At 30.7% G+C, this 15,662-nt stretch overlaps 1 protein-coding gene across 2 annotated transcripts in view; it reads right to left on the bottom strand.

The window, feature by feature from the left end:
- Positions 1–667: 667 nt before the first annotated feature.
- The window catches only part of LOC139526986 (ubiquitin-associated and SH3 domain-containing protein B-like), a 33,133-nt gene continuing 18,138 nt past the window's right edge, over positions 668–15,662 (bottom strand). Inside the window, exons 3-13 of one of the 2 annotated variants that reach the window (XR_011665234.1) lie at positions 15,309–15,495; positions 14,207–14,399; positions 13,203–13,372; positions 12,770–12,978; positions 11,213–11,306; positions 10,461–10,806; positions 8,934–9,053; positions 6,621–6,713; positions 5,592–5,828; positions 1,118–4,915; positions 668–1,025 (exon numbers count right to left, since the gene is read on the bottom strand). Coding sequence is in view for 1 of the 2 variants with exons in the window: in XM_071322188.1 (XP_071178289.1) it covers positions 4,665–4,915; positions 5,592–5,828; positions 6,621–6,713; positions 8,934–9,053; positions 10,461–10,806; positions 11,213–11,306; positions 12,770–12,978; positions 13,203–13,372; positions 14,207–14,399; positions 15,309–15,495 (1,900 nt within the window). In the remaining variant the exon portion in view is untranslated. Of the gene's footprint in view, positions 4,916–5,591; positions 5,829–6,620; positions 6,714–8,933; positions 9,054–10,460; positions 10,807–11,212; positions 11,307–12,769; positions 12,979–13,202; positions 13,373–14,206; positions 14,400–15,308; positions 15,496–15,662 lie in introns of both variants that reach the window. The other variant, XM_071322188.1, reaches the window with a different exon arrangement.

The raw sequence follows: 15,662 nt of genomic DNA on the forward strand, positions 1-15,662 counted from the left end.
GGACAGAACTTTTTTGTAATGTGGTTTAAACCAAAAATAGCTGACTTTCTACTCAAACATAGAAACATAACATACCAAATCATGACATAATTATTATTCCATCATTTTATTATGATTCTATCTCTTGGTCCCATAGTGTTTTATTATATAATGCATTTTTTCCTAATCAGTAGCTTGTCCTAAAATATAGTAATGTTAGAAATTCTCCAGTACCATCTACCATCATTACACAATTTCTAAGTTTTGAACCAGGCTTTCTTAAAAGAACACTGATATCATTATCCCAGATTACACTGTATGCAAGGGACATGATACTGTTTTGAATCTGTCTGCCCTATTGTTTTGAATGAAGAGTTCACATTAATAGCACAAATATTTTCAATAGGCAGGGTGCTTTGGTATTTAATCATCAATGTTATGACATTTTGAATTCACGAATCATGTATGATTTATGGTTTGTATGCCATTAATATATATAAAAAAAGAAGAAGATGTGGTATGACTGCAACAAGACAACTCTCCACAAGAGACCAAATTACACAGAAATTAACAACTATAGTTCACTGTACATGTTTGTTTATAGAAAAAATTGGAATACTAATTTAGAGGCATTTCATCTGCAAGCCAGAAAGACCATGAACAACACATAGCTAATAAAACAAATCAATCTTGTTTATAATATTTAATAGTAAACTTATAGCTATATTTTTTGTATGGTAAAATCAATAAGAGACTTATGAAAACAGTATTAAAACAAACAAACAAAACAACTGTTTATCAAAAACAATATCACAAATTAAATGACAAAAAAATGTCCAGTCCAGCTGGATTAAGTACCTAGGTGTATTGATAAAACAATGAAAGTAATTTCAGTGCATTTCAAAAACATATTTTTAATAAGTAAGTTATTTTTTACATGATAGGGAATAAAGAATATAGGCTCATTGCAATGATGCCACTTAAACTAAAACAATATTGATGGAAGAAAAGTTGTGATACAGAGGTAATCTATACATGGGTTTATACTGGAAAAAAGTAAAATCACAAAAATACTGAACTCAGAGGAAATTCAAAAGGGAAAGTCCTTAATCAAATGGCAAAATCAAATGAAATTTACCTTTTAAATACATAAACACAATCAATTTCCATCTATTAGTTTTCCATTAAAACAAGAATTTACAAGATTTTATCTATTTGACAAGTTTATAGGAAAGCTTTTTAATTTATTCAAAAACTCAATGAATTAAGATGGGAGGTAACTCCAGATGATTTAATTTTATTGAAGATGGTACAAATAATTCTAATACCCAAATTTCTTTTTATGCAAGAACAAGAAAATGGTGATCATATTTTTTTTACATATTCCTTTTTCTAAAAGAATAAAATAAAAGATACATTATTTTTTTAAAACCAGTCTTTTAATTTCAAATTATTGTGGGTTTTTCTAAAACTTTATACAAATTATGAGCATTTTACACAATAAGTAGCTACAAAACAAGACTAATGGAATATATACTATGATTTACAGTTTTAACATGAAAAAGACTTACTTGTTTGCAAATATATAAAGAACTTTTATTGAGTTTGCTTATGCTTCCTTAAGTAAGGCTGATGATAATCAGTTAGTATTCTTTTCTATTCATTTAGCTATTTTGTAGTACTATTATAGCCCTCTGTATACAGACAAAAGAAATACTTTATTGACAATTAATCTGTAAGCAGAAAATTTAATTCAAATCTAACATTAGAAAATAATGAAATTAACAAATTAAATAACATGAACAAAAAAGTTTCGGTTAGTTACAAGCAAACATGTGGACACTGAGTATATTTAATATTAGGTCAGTGGGCATGTTTTATTTCCAATACATGGTTAATAGTAGAGCTTGGTTCTTTTGAAATTACTTTACTTTGTTTACAAACCGTAACAGTCATTTTTCATCATGCTTTAGGATGAACATAGGTGAGGTTTTGGAATTTGTGTCAAATGTTCGGACTCCTTGGTGTTTTTCCATACAATACAAGGTAAAATATTTTGCACCATAACACCCATTTATTTTTTCATATAAGACTTCATAGCTATAGCTTATGAAAGGTCATTTACCAAAATTTTAGAAGATTCTTTATTTTCATTATTTTGTTTTGCGACCCAAATAATACCAGTGCAAGTATATGGTAAAAGTCTGAGTCAGCCTTTTCCCGCCATATTTTAAATCTCAAAAAGGAGGTCCATGACTTATCAATATTTTTAGCTTAATTTTATCCTTAACGAATGCTCTACCAGCTTATAGTATCACCTAATTTTCACCTAATCTCACCTATGTACATCCTTAAGACAAAAACACTGTGTTGCTTATATTATTTCACATAAGTAAATTGACTAGTCAAGACAAAATGTTTCAGCAGTCAGTTCATGTATGGTGTACATTGACAAAGGTTCTCTTGCTTAGAAGAACATTTTTATTCTGGAAGTGGAAATTTAATACATTAACACAATCAATTATAATAAAAGATAAACAAGGCTAACAAAAATCTTTAAAAAAATTAATACATAATACATTAATTTAAGTATATCACTATTTGATTATGGGAGCATGAAATATTTTGGCAACTTTACTATATTTAAGTACTAATACTAGAATTGTGTTTTTTGTTCATTATGAATTCATTAATTAGCACTGTTACTTCTCTTTATATATACATTCTCAATTGTAATGAATAAACTATGATCAATTTATTGAGGTCTATTTACAGTTAATGACATTAATGTATGCAATTCTGTTTCAAATTTATCATAAGTTATTTCAAACGAGAACACGACTTTTGTGTACATAGAACACCATATCCTTATTGCATCATTACATTTCCAAGTTCAGTGAACTGATGAATTTGGCATATAATTTCAAAAGTTCAAAACATAATGAATGTGTGTACTAAGTTTCGATAAGATGACAAAATAAATTCAAAGTGCCTAATCCCAAAACTTTAACCTTTTATACGATAGTCGAACAAACTCACCAACATACTTATGGAATGCATGGGAATAAAACATCAAGTATTGAAATTTATCTATAAATCAAGCTGTAATGATTTCAATACTTCACATTTTTTACACATCTGTTTATATATAACTTCAGATGGTACATTTTGAGATCTTTTTTCTTATAAATTCTGGATTCACCAAAAATTATACACAAAAAAGTTAATAATAAACATGCTACTGTCATGGTAGGTAATCTTGAGCTTGAAACTCTTCAATAAAGTTCAATAAAAAATTCAAATTAATAAATAAAATAAATAAAAAACTTAACTGAAATCGTAAAATTATTTCATTTTCATTAACAGGGAAATGCATATAAAGTATTATTTTTTTTTTTATTTATATCTCAAACAAAAATTCATAAATTTTTATTTTGTAGTCTAAAATAAGCTTCCATTTCTCCCTTTTAAAGTAAGTACTGTTCAATAACTAACATATTGGTGGGGGAAGACCCAAATCACTCATAAAGTCTACTTAAGTTACATTTTAATTGCACAGAATGACCAGGTATAGAGTATTAAAAAAGTATATGAATATATAATTGTTGAACAGCTGAATAACGATAACTGTGTAAAAATACATATGTGCAGCTGTTTAAAATTATTTGCCAACAAAGCACAATTTGTTAAACAAAATTAAAGTATTTGTGATCACTGAAGGGTAAAGATTGCTTTCATTTTACAATTTGTGAATTTTTAAATAAATTTTGAACTGAATTTGCTAGGATAATTAAAAATTCTAGTTGGAGTTATCTTCCTTTGTTTGTGATTGTACATTTGTAGTTAGTTTAAACATATTTATTTATAGTGGATTGGGAAACAAGTTATTGCAACTTACATTCATCCCTTTCCACTTTGCAGGTGTGAGTGCTGCCTATTAGTGGTATTAGTCTACTATTTCAAAATCTACAAGGATGTCTTTTACGTGCAAGAGATTTTGCTCTCAGATGTATGCAACATGCATAACTTTAATTTTAAGCTATAAATAAACTCATTATAGATGCCAGGATTTTAAATCAAAATATATTTTCTTGACAAGTATGGTAATTCAAATACAAAGCATATTGTAACTTAAATATCAAAGTATAACACTGGTCATTAAATTGTATTGACTGGATAGGAGGATTGATCCCTTCACTGCACTATTTTGTTTGAACTATCAAAGGTAGTGATCTACCTTGAATGATACAGATATCAAGTAAGTACTATTTATAAGTACTATTGCTTGTATTTTATGCAATCTTTACCCTAAAAACAGTATATAAATATATAATTGTTTGATAACTGAATAATGTCAGATAACTGTTTAAAAATACATGTGTGCAATTGTTGGAAAATTATTTGCTTACAAAGCTCATTTTGTAAATTCAGAAATTATTGCGATGTTTTTATTATTGCGAAAAATGTGACAGGTTAATATTCGTAATATTTTAAGCTCACATTTTGAAATTCTTTATATAAATAAAACTGGCTTTTACTCATTATGGCAAAAATTAAAATCGCATTTTAGTCTAAAATGACAAAATTGCAATAATAAATGCACGCAATAATTTCTGAATTAACAGCATTTGTAACACAAAAAAATCATCAGAAATGTTTATCGGAATGCTGTAGATATCACAACTCTACTCCATGACCCGTTTTAATGTATCTATCTTCAGACCTGTACACTTGCCCATACTTAATGGAAGATGATGATCACTACAGACTGTCCATTTCTTTTTGTCCGGACTCTGTTGAATACTGATTGCACAACAAAATGGAATTTTTGTAATAAAGTCTTGGTATTGAGGTTCTGTTTTTGATTGTTTACCTAACAATGATCTGGAACAGAGATCTAACGTTCCTGAATGTCCTACTAATAGTACACTATCTCCTAAAAAAAATAGAAATGGTGGATGTTAGGTAAAGTACAGTACAAGATAAACATACTTAATTTGCTACAAAAGATACCACATTTTCTACTTGTTTCTTTCTAACTTTATGACTGATGTGATACCTTAACATTTGATATCGTATGAAAACTTTTATGTCCAAAAGTGATTGCTTTATGAATACTGGGATTCTTTATTTTCAAAATAACCAAATGATTGACAAAGTTGTATTTTTTTCTGGATATTTTATTTTATTGTAAACCTATAAAATCTAAGAAAATTGGTACTTCACAAATAATAATCAATCTGCAGTATATCATGTCTAGAGCTCAATGATGAACAATTCCAAACATTGACAACATGAAATATAAAATTAAGATCTCACAAAACTTGAAAAGAAATTTGTGAACAAACTGATAAATCATGCATGTAGCTAAAGTATTGCAAAACCAAACAAGAATATGTCAATAGTACACCGATGCCCCCCTCACACTCACTAACATTTTCTTTGTTCAGTGGAATAGACAAACAGACCAAAAAACAAAATGCCCCTAGGTGGGGCTTAAGAAGTGATAACGTAAATTTTGGACCTGGCAAGAGAATGTTCAAATGTAATTCATTATGTCAGAAGGCCAAGTGTCACAGAAACCAAATAGTAACAATGTCTATAGATCTTACCACTTTTTTCATGTGATTTGAGTATCTCTCTTGTAGCTCTGTTACACCGGTGGTAGAGTTCATCAACAGTTTCATCAGGGTCCAAGTCCTCTCTCACAAACTGTGGACAATGATTTGTAAGTATTGGTAGACCCACATCAGTCAGCTCCTGTGGATCCATGAATTTTGGCACTCCAACATGATAAGTCCATTCAAACAGACCTGGTTCTATTTTGATTTTATTTGTTAGCCCTAACACTAAAATGAATAAAAAGAAACTAATTTGATACAGTTCTTAAAAAAATAACCATACACGTAAATAAAATGGATTCAGAAGTAACATTTTATCTATAAATACTGAATTAATTTCCACTGTAATAACTTTATCTTACTATAATTTTACTAAAAACATCTAGGAATATCATTGGAATAAATGCATGTAGGAACTGTCAATATTTCATATTGGGTCAGTTGGTTGTGGTTTATTGTCATGTCAAAATTAGTATTAGATATATTTTAAGTTGTAGATCAAGTCATGTTTCTTTTAAAGTAATAAGGTTAAAGATAATCGACATTTGACACACAGAAACTTTATCACATAAGCTTTGTAATAACTATGCCACGCTTTACAATTTTTTAAAGATTTCAGATGAAATGTGTCTTCATGACGATAACAATCACTCATATTGATCACTATAAAGATTAAAAACAATTTTTATATTCTTAAAACTTGTCTAAATTGCCCATTATGGCATAGAATATTTCAGTCAGATAAATCTTTATAAAGTACACTAGTAGCTTAATAATTCCCTTTGAGCTCTCACCCCATATGGAATTTATTTACCATGTTTATATATCATAGAGGAAACTAGCACATTTTGTTGCTGTTTTTTCTGTAACTTCTGCCTACATGCAAATAGATAAAGAAAATAAACAATAGCTGGGCTTTTCCTCCTTTTAAGCGGTCTACACAATTTGAAATTTTACGAAGTCTTTACAAAATAAAAGATCCTTGAACTAAGGTCATATATTTTTCATCACCTGACCTACCTTTATACACTTCTACTGATGTCTGAACACAGCGTAAGGAAGGTGACGTGTAAATGTGAGATATACTGCAGTTTGTTTTCAGTAAATATTCACCTGCAAATAAACAGAATTCGAAGTGCTTTATAAAAAGTGGCCTTCGAAACAAATTATTACAATTTTAAGTATGGACAAAAATGCAGGATTAATTTTTGCAACTTAAGAAAATTTGCCTAAAGATATATGTAACAGATATCACAATTAAGTTTGTATTATTGCAATACTAATCCTGTTACAATATTTGTATTAACAAAAACCTCGCAATAATTTAAAAAATTTACAATAAGCATAAAGTAAATGACATAAAAATATACACAGATTCTGAAAGATTCCTTTTATTCCACATGGACCCCAAAAATATCAAGTAGCTTCAATCTGAAACAAGAAATTTGATAGATACTTGATGAAATACTACACTACTTGTCATTTGTTATATTTTTAAGGTAGCTAGGGTGTCTTCCCCCATCCTCGATTCAAAAAGATTAATTTTCTATTCTTCAAAGATTTTTGCAGATAACAGTCGGTTTATGAGAAATGTGCAATTTTGACAATAAAATTGAGAATGGAAATGGGGAATGTGCCAAAGAGACAACAACCCGACCATAGAGCAGACAACAGTAGAAGGTCACCAACAGGTCTTCAATGCAACGAGAAATTCTCGCACCCTGAGGCGTCCTTCAGCTGACCCCTAAACAAATATATACTGGTTCAGTGATAATGAACACCATACTAAACTCCAAATTGTACACAAGTATTAGTATGTAATTTTTGTGTAGGAATTTTTGAATAAAGGGCTGCGCATTAGCGCATGAACCCCCGTTGCTCTTTTAACTTGTCTTTTATGCTTTTTAATGAATTTATATGATCAACTAGAAATATATATACAAATCAAAAGGGATGTTTCATTAATATATTCACCAAAGTTTCATAAAATCCCCCTTTTTTAAGTATAAAAATTCATTACTTAAGAAAACGTAAAATCTAAAATTTATAAAAATGGAAAGGGAGCTTATGTCAATAGATATAAACAATTTATCAAAGTTGCATAAAATTTTGTGAAAGTGTTAGTTATTGTCCCAAAATTGGAAAATCCCCCCTTTTTTAAGCATAAAAATTCATAACATGGAAACGTAAAATCTGAAATTTATAAAAATTGAAAGGGAGCTTACATCAATAGATATAAACAATTCACCAAAGTTTCATGGACATTGGTGAAAGCCTTTTTGAGTTATTGTCCGAAGTGTTGAAAATCCCCCTTTTTTTTATGAATAAAGCCCCATAAATCCAAAACTTAAAATCTGAAATTTATAAAAATTGAAAGGGAGCTTACATCAATATATATATAGATATAACAATTCACCAAAGTTTCATGGACATTGGTGAAAGCCTTTTTGAGTTATTGTCCGAAGTGTTGAAAATCCCCCTTTTTTTTATGAATAAAGCCCCATAAATCCAAAACTTAAAATCTGAAATTTATAAAAATTGAAAGGGAGCTTACATCAATAGATATAAACAATTCACCAAAGTTTCATGGACATTGGTGAAAGCCTTTTTGAGTTATTGTCCGAAGTGTTGAAAATCCCCCTTTTTTTTTAATAAAGCCCCATAAATCCAAAACTTAAAATCTGAAATTTATAAAAATTGAAAGGGAGCTTACATCAATATATATATATAGATATAACAATTCACCAAAGTTTCATGGACACTGGTGAAAGCCTTTTTGAGTTATTGTCCGAAGTGTTGAAAATCCCCCCTTTTTTATGAATAAAGCCCCATAAATGCAAAACTTAAAATCTGAAATTAAAAAAAAACGAAAGGGAGCTTACGTCAATAGATATAAACAATTCACTAAAGTTTCATGGAAATTGGTGAAAGTGTTTTTGAGATATTGTCCGAAGTGTGGACGACGGACAGACGGACGGAGGGACAACGGTATACCATAATACGTCCCGTCTAAAAGACGACGGGCGTATAAAAACATGTGATATATCACATTTATGACTATATTTTACAAGAAACAGAATATTTCTGTGTGATTCATTTTTTTCCACTTTGCCACCTAAGGGGAGATAACTGAGATAAATTAACTTTTATAATAAAATGTGTTGTGAATTTACCTATTTTATCTGATGATCTTGAGCATGTTTTTCTTTCTCTTATCTGCATGGAAGCATCTTACCAGAGCTTTCTTCTCATATTTTATCTTAAAAATTGACAAATTATGAAATAATTCTATGAATTTTAAATTTAGACCCTACATCTACATTTAACACTTACCAGCAATTTTAGCCTGGAATTTTCCCACCTCTGTCAATGGTGGATCGTAGTTATACTCTAAGTAGGTCTTCCTTTTATACATCTTCTCGGGCAAATTTAAATTTTTTCTTGTATACACACCTATAAATAAATTTTAAAAATTAAATCTGTTCAAATAATTTATTAGGATATATAGCAGTGACTGAATTGCATAAATAGGTATGTCTTTTTCTACAGGTAACCTTTTTTGTATTTATATTGATAAAGATATCTTAAAAGGGTTTTCAAGTTATTGCAGGGACACTGATTGGTAGTTCCCTGCCTACCAGCTAGTACATCACTAAATTAATAACCAGAATTCTTTTAGATAATGAATAATCGCCAGGGAGGATCTACTTTTAGAATAAAGTGCCTTATTGATTGTTTTAATCTGAAAGACAGAAATGCAACATCCACAAACAGTTCTACTCATTTCGTAACTATAAACATATATTAATATGCTATTTGATGAAAGATAAATGTATTTTGAGATATTTAAGATATCTTATTAATTTGTCACATCCATAATAACAAAATGAATAACATCAATATATGTTTTTATTTGCTCACAAAAAAGGAGTTATGGGACAGTATATTGGAAAGACTCCTTTCAATTTTATAAATTGTTCTCCTTTCAATTATTCTGCATTCCTTAAAGGTGGTCATAAGACAATTACAGTTAACTCTTGTTGTCTCGAACTCGGTTCACTCGAAATTTCAGATGAGTTGAAGTTTTCACGTGGTTCCGAACTTTGTTCCATATAAATGTATGTATTTCGACTCCAGATGAGTCGAAACTGGATGAGTTGAAATTTCGGTTGAGTCAAACTAAATTTACAGTCCCAAGGTTTACACAAGCATTCAAAATTCATTATTTATCTTGAACTAATACACTTAAAATATAAAAAAATGACCCCCAGGATTTAAATGCATTGAAGAGTTAATCTGACAATACACGGGTAATTAAATTTACGGTCACTGACCATTGTATTGATTTATGATCAAGTGGGGATTTATAACACTAAGATCAATTGGAAATTACTGTTTGGGATAAAATCCATAGGGAAAAATTGTAACTGAAACAATTGAATAAGTAAAAATAATGTTATTATGATAATGAAAGACCAGAATAGTGATCCCCATCCCATATTCATCCGGACTTATTTTAGCTTTACTAAATTGTACCCTTGGTCTGTCAAACTTCCAGTATTGTTTGAGTTGAACTACGTGTATCTCAAAATATTTCTCTGGTCCTGCTGACTTAGAGATAATGAGAGTAGACTGTATATTGTAATTTGATGAGTGATGAGTAGTGATAAGACAGAAAGCCTAAACAAATTAATGGATGAAAATAAAGTCATCTATCATTTTCTATATTAATGAACAAGTCCCAAATGGTGAAATTTGCACAAAAATGAAAAGTAAAGATTGATGATCTGAACTGATAAACCACTTTTACTTTCAAAAAGCATACTTTTTTTTACTCCATACATAAACAAAAGAACCTACCATCATCATCAAATGCTTCTTCAAACCAGCTTCTTCCCAGTGAAAAGTCAGGACGTTCACCATGCCTCATTATGAACAGCTTACATGGACCTTGTTTTTTCGGTGGCAGTTTTGGTGGCGGAGATTCAGCTCGAGTTATTTTTGTTGGATTTGAATCAGCTCGATTTATTTTTGTTGGTGGCAGTTTCGGTGGCGGTGATTCAGCTCTGGTTATTTTTGTTGGATTTGAATCAGCTCGATTTATTTTTGTTGGTGGCAGTTTTGGTGGTGGTGATTCAGCTCGTGTTTTTTTCGGTGGATGGGATCTTGTGAACTTAGGGGAATCATGTGGTCTGTTTTTAACAACCTGAAAAAAAATAACACAAAAATGATGAAAAATTGAAGCTAGCATTGATTTTATCATGCGTTAACTAGGACATACCAGTATTAAAACTTTAAAAAAAATCAAACACATTTTAAACATTGAAATCAGTTTAATATTGACATAGCCATTTAAGTTGCTGGACCAAGACAAAAAGGGCAACACTTCAAAGTTCCCATCAAACTGAGATGTACTAATAGTGATGAAACTGAATATTTAATTTTTTTACATATTACATTTATGATTAATATGCATTTAGCTTAAACTTTAAAGATTTGACTGCTTACAACAAACCGGTAATGCAGGTCACTATTTGCTATCAATAAACTCAAAAAGCAGCAAAACTAGATAAAACTAGATAATTTAAAAGCTAATAATAAATTCACTTTACCAGTGCATATTGATTTTCATCATGAGCAACTTCAGAATGGAAACCATTTGTAACAGGGTGAACACTAGATGGTCCTTCTACAAGTGGGTAGGATCTGGAATGTAAATCAGTTCATAGTCAGCTATACAAATTGACTAAAATCTCCAAGAACCTTTGTTACAAAAAATTATAAGACCAATCAATTTTCACTTAAATCTTCAAAAGTGAAGGCTAAAATCATTAGCTATTTTAGAATTTACACTGAAATAAAGTAAACTACATTTTTCAATATCAAATGGGTTCTTTATTTCTGTCGTTTTAAACCTTTGAAGATAACTGTTGACAGCAAATTTGAATAATTGCAGAGTTCTTGCTTAGGCGAGTCCATGAGTCCTGGACTCATCAAAGTCTGTCTGGACTCACCATTTTCAAAATGCATCAAGATTGAAAAAAATAATTAATTGTTCCATTTAGTGTTGACATATGGACAATGGAATACAGTAATCCCTTATAATCTGATTAAAGTACAGATCCTTGCTTTGCTTACAAGTATCCTACAATACTCTATTTTCCTTTCAGTTCTTGTAATTATTACATCAGCCAATTTAATTTAAGCTTTGAAATTTTTGAAAGTGTGTACTTATCCAAAAAAATAGAGGACCCTGAAAGGTCTGTTTAACACTGTAAATAAAGCTTGGACACAGAATATGTATTTTAATAAGACAAAGTCCCTTAAGTAGGTATAAAAATGATCCTAATACTTCGATGTTTTTATCACCTAGTTTAGTGCTAATCAGGGGTGTGGAAATATTTGGGTTTTTTTTGGGTTTTTTTAATACTCTGTCCTCCATTTGCATGTAAGGTTTACTACTTGACTCATTACTCTTTTAGTCTTGCTTGCCCAATGTTTTATTATAAAGTACTATCAATATTTGAATCTCAATACAAAATCATATAGAATAACACTTCAGGTACATGATGGATAAAACCTAATCGATGATCCCGGGTCAATGGACAAAACCAATGCAATGTTACGCGACTCGGGTTCACATACGTATTTTTATAAATAAAGTAATCGATCTATTTCCTGTTTCATGTAATATTTATCGTCATGAACGTTGATGTGTTTACTTGCTTAACATTGGTTTTTTTTACATAAATTAAACATCTTTATAGGTTTTGAAATTAATTTTATGTTTTTGTTGGATTTGAACTTTGTCTTGTATATTTTTTTACTTGTCAACAGGCAACCAAGACAAAAATAATTACTTGTGCGGTTGTTCAAATGTACGAGTGGTGCGAGTTGGGCACAGCATTTCCACACCCCTGTGTTTTATTTGTGCTAGCTTTAATATATATATACGTTTTCTGTAACTGTGAATTCATTAATTATTATTCTTTGGATAACATTTTTTGGGGGTTTCGTGGGTAGAGGTGAACCGAAAAGCAAGTTTTCTGTAGGCTTGTGTGCAGACTTCGGCAAAACCAAGAAAATAAATATCCAGGAAAATGTAAAGTTTTCCTTAATCCACGAAAATTGGTACCCACGAAAATAAATAAAACTACAGTATATATTACCTTTGTTTAGTCCATGCATACGTCTCCTGCGTCTTTTTGGTGTAGGTTCCAGGAAACATCCCAGCATTCCCTGTTAACCAGGAAGTACCATGATACCAACGATCTTTACTTTTCTCAACTTCAGCAAGATCCACGGAAATAAAATCTCCTTCAATCAGCTCCAATTCATCACCAAGTTGATGTGTGTAACATTTAATCACTTTACGGACCTAAAACATTGAACAAGCAATTAGTAGAAATATGTTAACATGTAAAACTACTATAATTTCATTATTATTTGTTGGATATCAAGTTTATGTGGATTTTATGGCTATTAGAGAACCACTAATTTAAATGTTCATTGAAGTACAATTATTCTATAAGCTTGTCTGCTGACCTTGGTCTAAAACCTTTTTGAACTACAAATTTAAATTGTTATAATTTATAATAATACCTCTGTTGGTCCAGATCTGGCATCCCTAGAATATAATCTGTAGTCCCATCTAACGTCAGCTGACAAATCTATTTCTTTGGCTAGTTTGAGCAATGCTTCATGCTGCTCTGTAGGATACTGGTATGCTAATGTCATGTGTAACTGTTTTCTGTGAGGCTCTAGATTGACACCTATAGATATAAAAGTATATTTGCATTAGCTGATGGTCATGGAATTACATGTAGTTCATATTTGCATCTTTGTTTTACATAAAACACTCTGCAGTAAAATAGTTTAATCTGTACAAATTTAACCATTGGGTACTAGGATTTTTTTTTTAAATATCAAAAAGGTCCAACGATTGCAATTAATTCTGTTCATTCAAATTTAACTAAGGGCTATTCCAGAAAAAAATGTATGGAAGGGGGGGGGGGGGGGGGGGGGGGGTGGAAGGCACATTGTATTAATAATACATGGGTGATGGGTAACTTTTCACACAATAATGCACTATAATTCTAAATTAGTGAATTACAATTGTCTGGGTGGCGGGTGCTGACAAAAACTGCCTTCCAACCCCCCCCCCCCCCCCTACATTTTTTTTTGGAATAGCCCTAAGATTAGATAGAATATACTACATTAAACAAAAATCTAAAATTAAGTGTACCACTAACTAATGCTAAAGTAGAGAGCTAAAAATTGATGAGAGCTGTTGAAATTTGTGCATCTCGAATTGTAAGTAAACTTTTAAAAACTTATATTAAATGCTGATTTAAAAAAGGATGACTTTGGCTTGAAACATCATCAAAGTATATTCTAAATCCCCTTAAACTGGTTAAAGAAACTGTCCCTCTCACAAAGTTTATACACTTTAGACAGACACCCCTCTAATGGTATGATCCTATTTTGATAAGTGGAAAATAATCAGTTTTAACCATAGGACTACAATTGAACCTTTTTTAAATCGACAAAAAAATATAGTTAAAATAATTTCAAATTTCTTTGCACAAACTATTATGAATAAACACCTGATTTTCTAATTTCTGCAGAAAAATCATCTGCAATTTTCATTAGGAAGTCATAATGCTGATCTCTGATAAACAATCCAATAAAATTCACTTGGCTGAAGAAGTCCAGCTGTAATTTTCCTGGACACTGACTCAATTTTTCTTCCATTTTGGCCATGGCTTCACTCAAGACATGCACTTTGTTGTCATCACACTGAAAAAAACAAATTAAAGCATTGTCAGTGCTGTCAGAATGACAATCTGACCTCAACATCCATACATGTACATGTAAATTATCACACTGTCATCAATCTAAAAATGTTTCATTCAAAGCAGTTGTTGGAAACTCTCTTTAATAACAAGTATGGAAAGGTAAATCAAGCATAATCAAGAGTTGAACCTTTTGAGGATTGTTGTCAATTTGGCATTCATTTATCATCACCATTTCTTTATTGTAAATCTTTTCATTTTAGATAACTGAGATTGAATTGTTACTGGTTAAAGAAGTCTTCAAGATTTTAAAGGTATAAATGTGGCATTACTCTGTTAGTGCAGAGGCTCTTACATTTAATTAAAGTATCTATATGACATTCATGGCATAGCTCATTGACTCTTTTCTTTGTTAGTAAAATGCTCTACAGACTACAGAGAACACTGCATGTTACTGCATTTTAAAAAAAAAAGGGGGAAAGCTATTTCATCATTACTCATGTCCATGCAGTATTTGTTTGCACCTGTCCTAAGTCAGGAACCTTATGATCAGTGGTTTTCTTTTGTTGTTTTTTATATAGATTAGACTGTTGGTTTCCCATTTGAATGGTTTTACAATTAGTAATTTTTGGGGCCCTTTAATTATAACTTGCTCTTTGGTGTGAGCCAAGGCTCTGTGCTGAAGACCGTACTTTGACCTATAATGGTTTACTTTTATAAATTGTGACTTGGACGGAGAGTGGTCTCATTGGCACTCATACCACATCATCTTATATCATTCATATCTAGGAAGATGTACAAATTACCAACAATCTAGATTTTTCACATTGTGTTCTAGAAACCTGTGTGTGCAATAAATATATATATATATACTTAAATTTCACTACCAAAATTTTCTATAAAATTTACATACTTTGAAGAAAGGACATAATGTAACATGTGGGAAATAAGAATGAGCTCCATTAAATCCACACATGTTCTGGCTCTTTTCCCAGAATTCTGTCAGCTGTTTTTGTAGGGGTCCAACAGGACATAAGTACAGGATATACTCTCTAGGAATGTTGCTGTCTAAGGTGGGATCATGCACATGGGACAGTAACCTGTAAAGAGACAAAAACATTGGAATATAAGTGTTTAAAATTAAATGCTGTTTTTTCTTTTTATAGCCAATCATGTCCTCGTGAATACATTTTGGCCTATGCCAGTGAAAAAGGAACAATCCCATGACTTGGAAATTGGTGTTAATGGCTCCTGTTCAATTCATTCA

Source organism: Mytilus edulis, chromosome 6 (genome assembly GCF_963676685.1).
Source record: "Mytilus edulis chromosome 6, xbMytEdul2.2, whole genome shotgun sequence".
NCBI classification, from domain to species: Eukaryota; Metazoa; Mollusca; class Bivalvia; order Mytilida; family Mytilidae; genus Mytilus; species Mytilus edulis.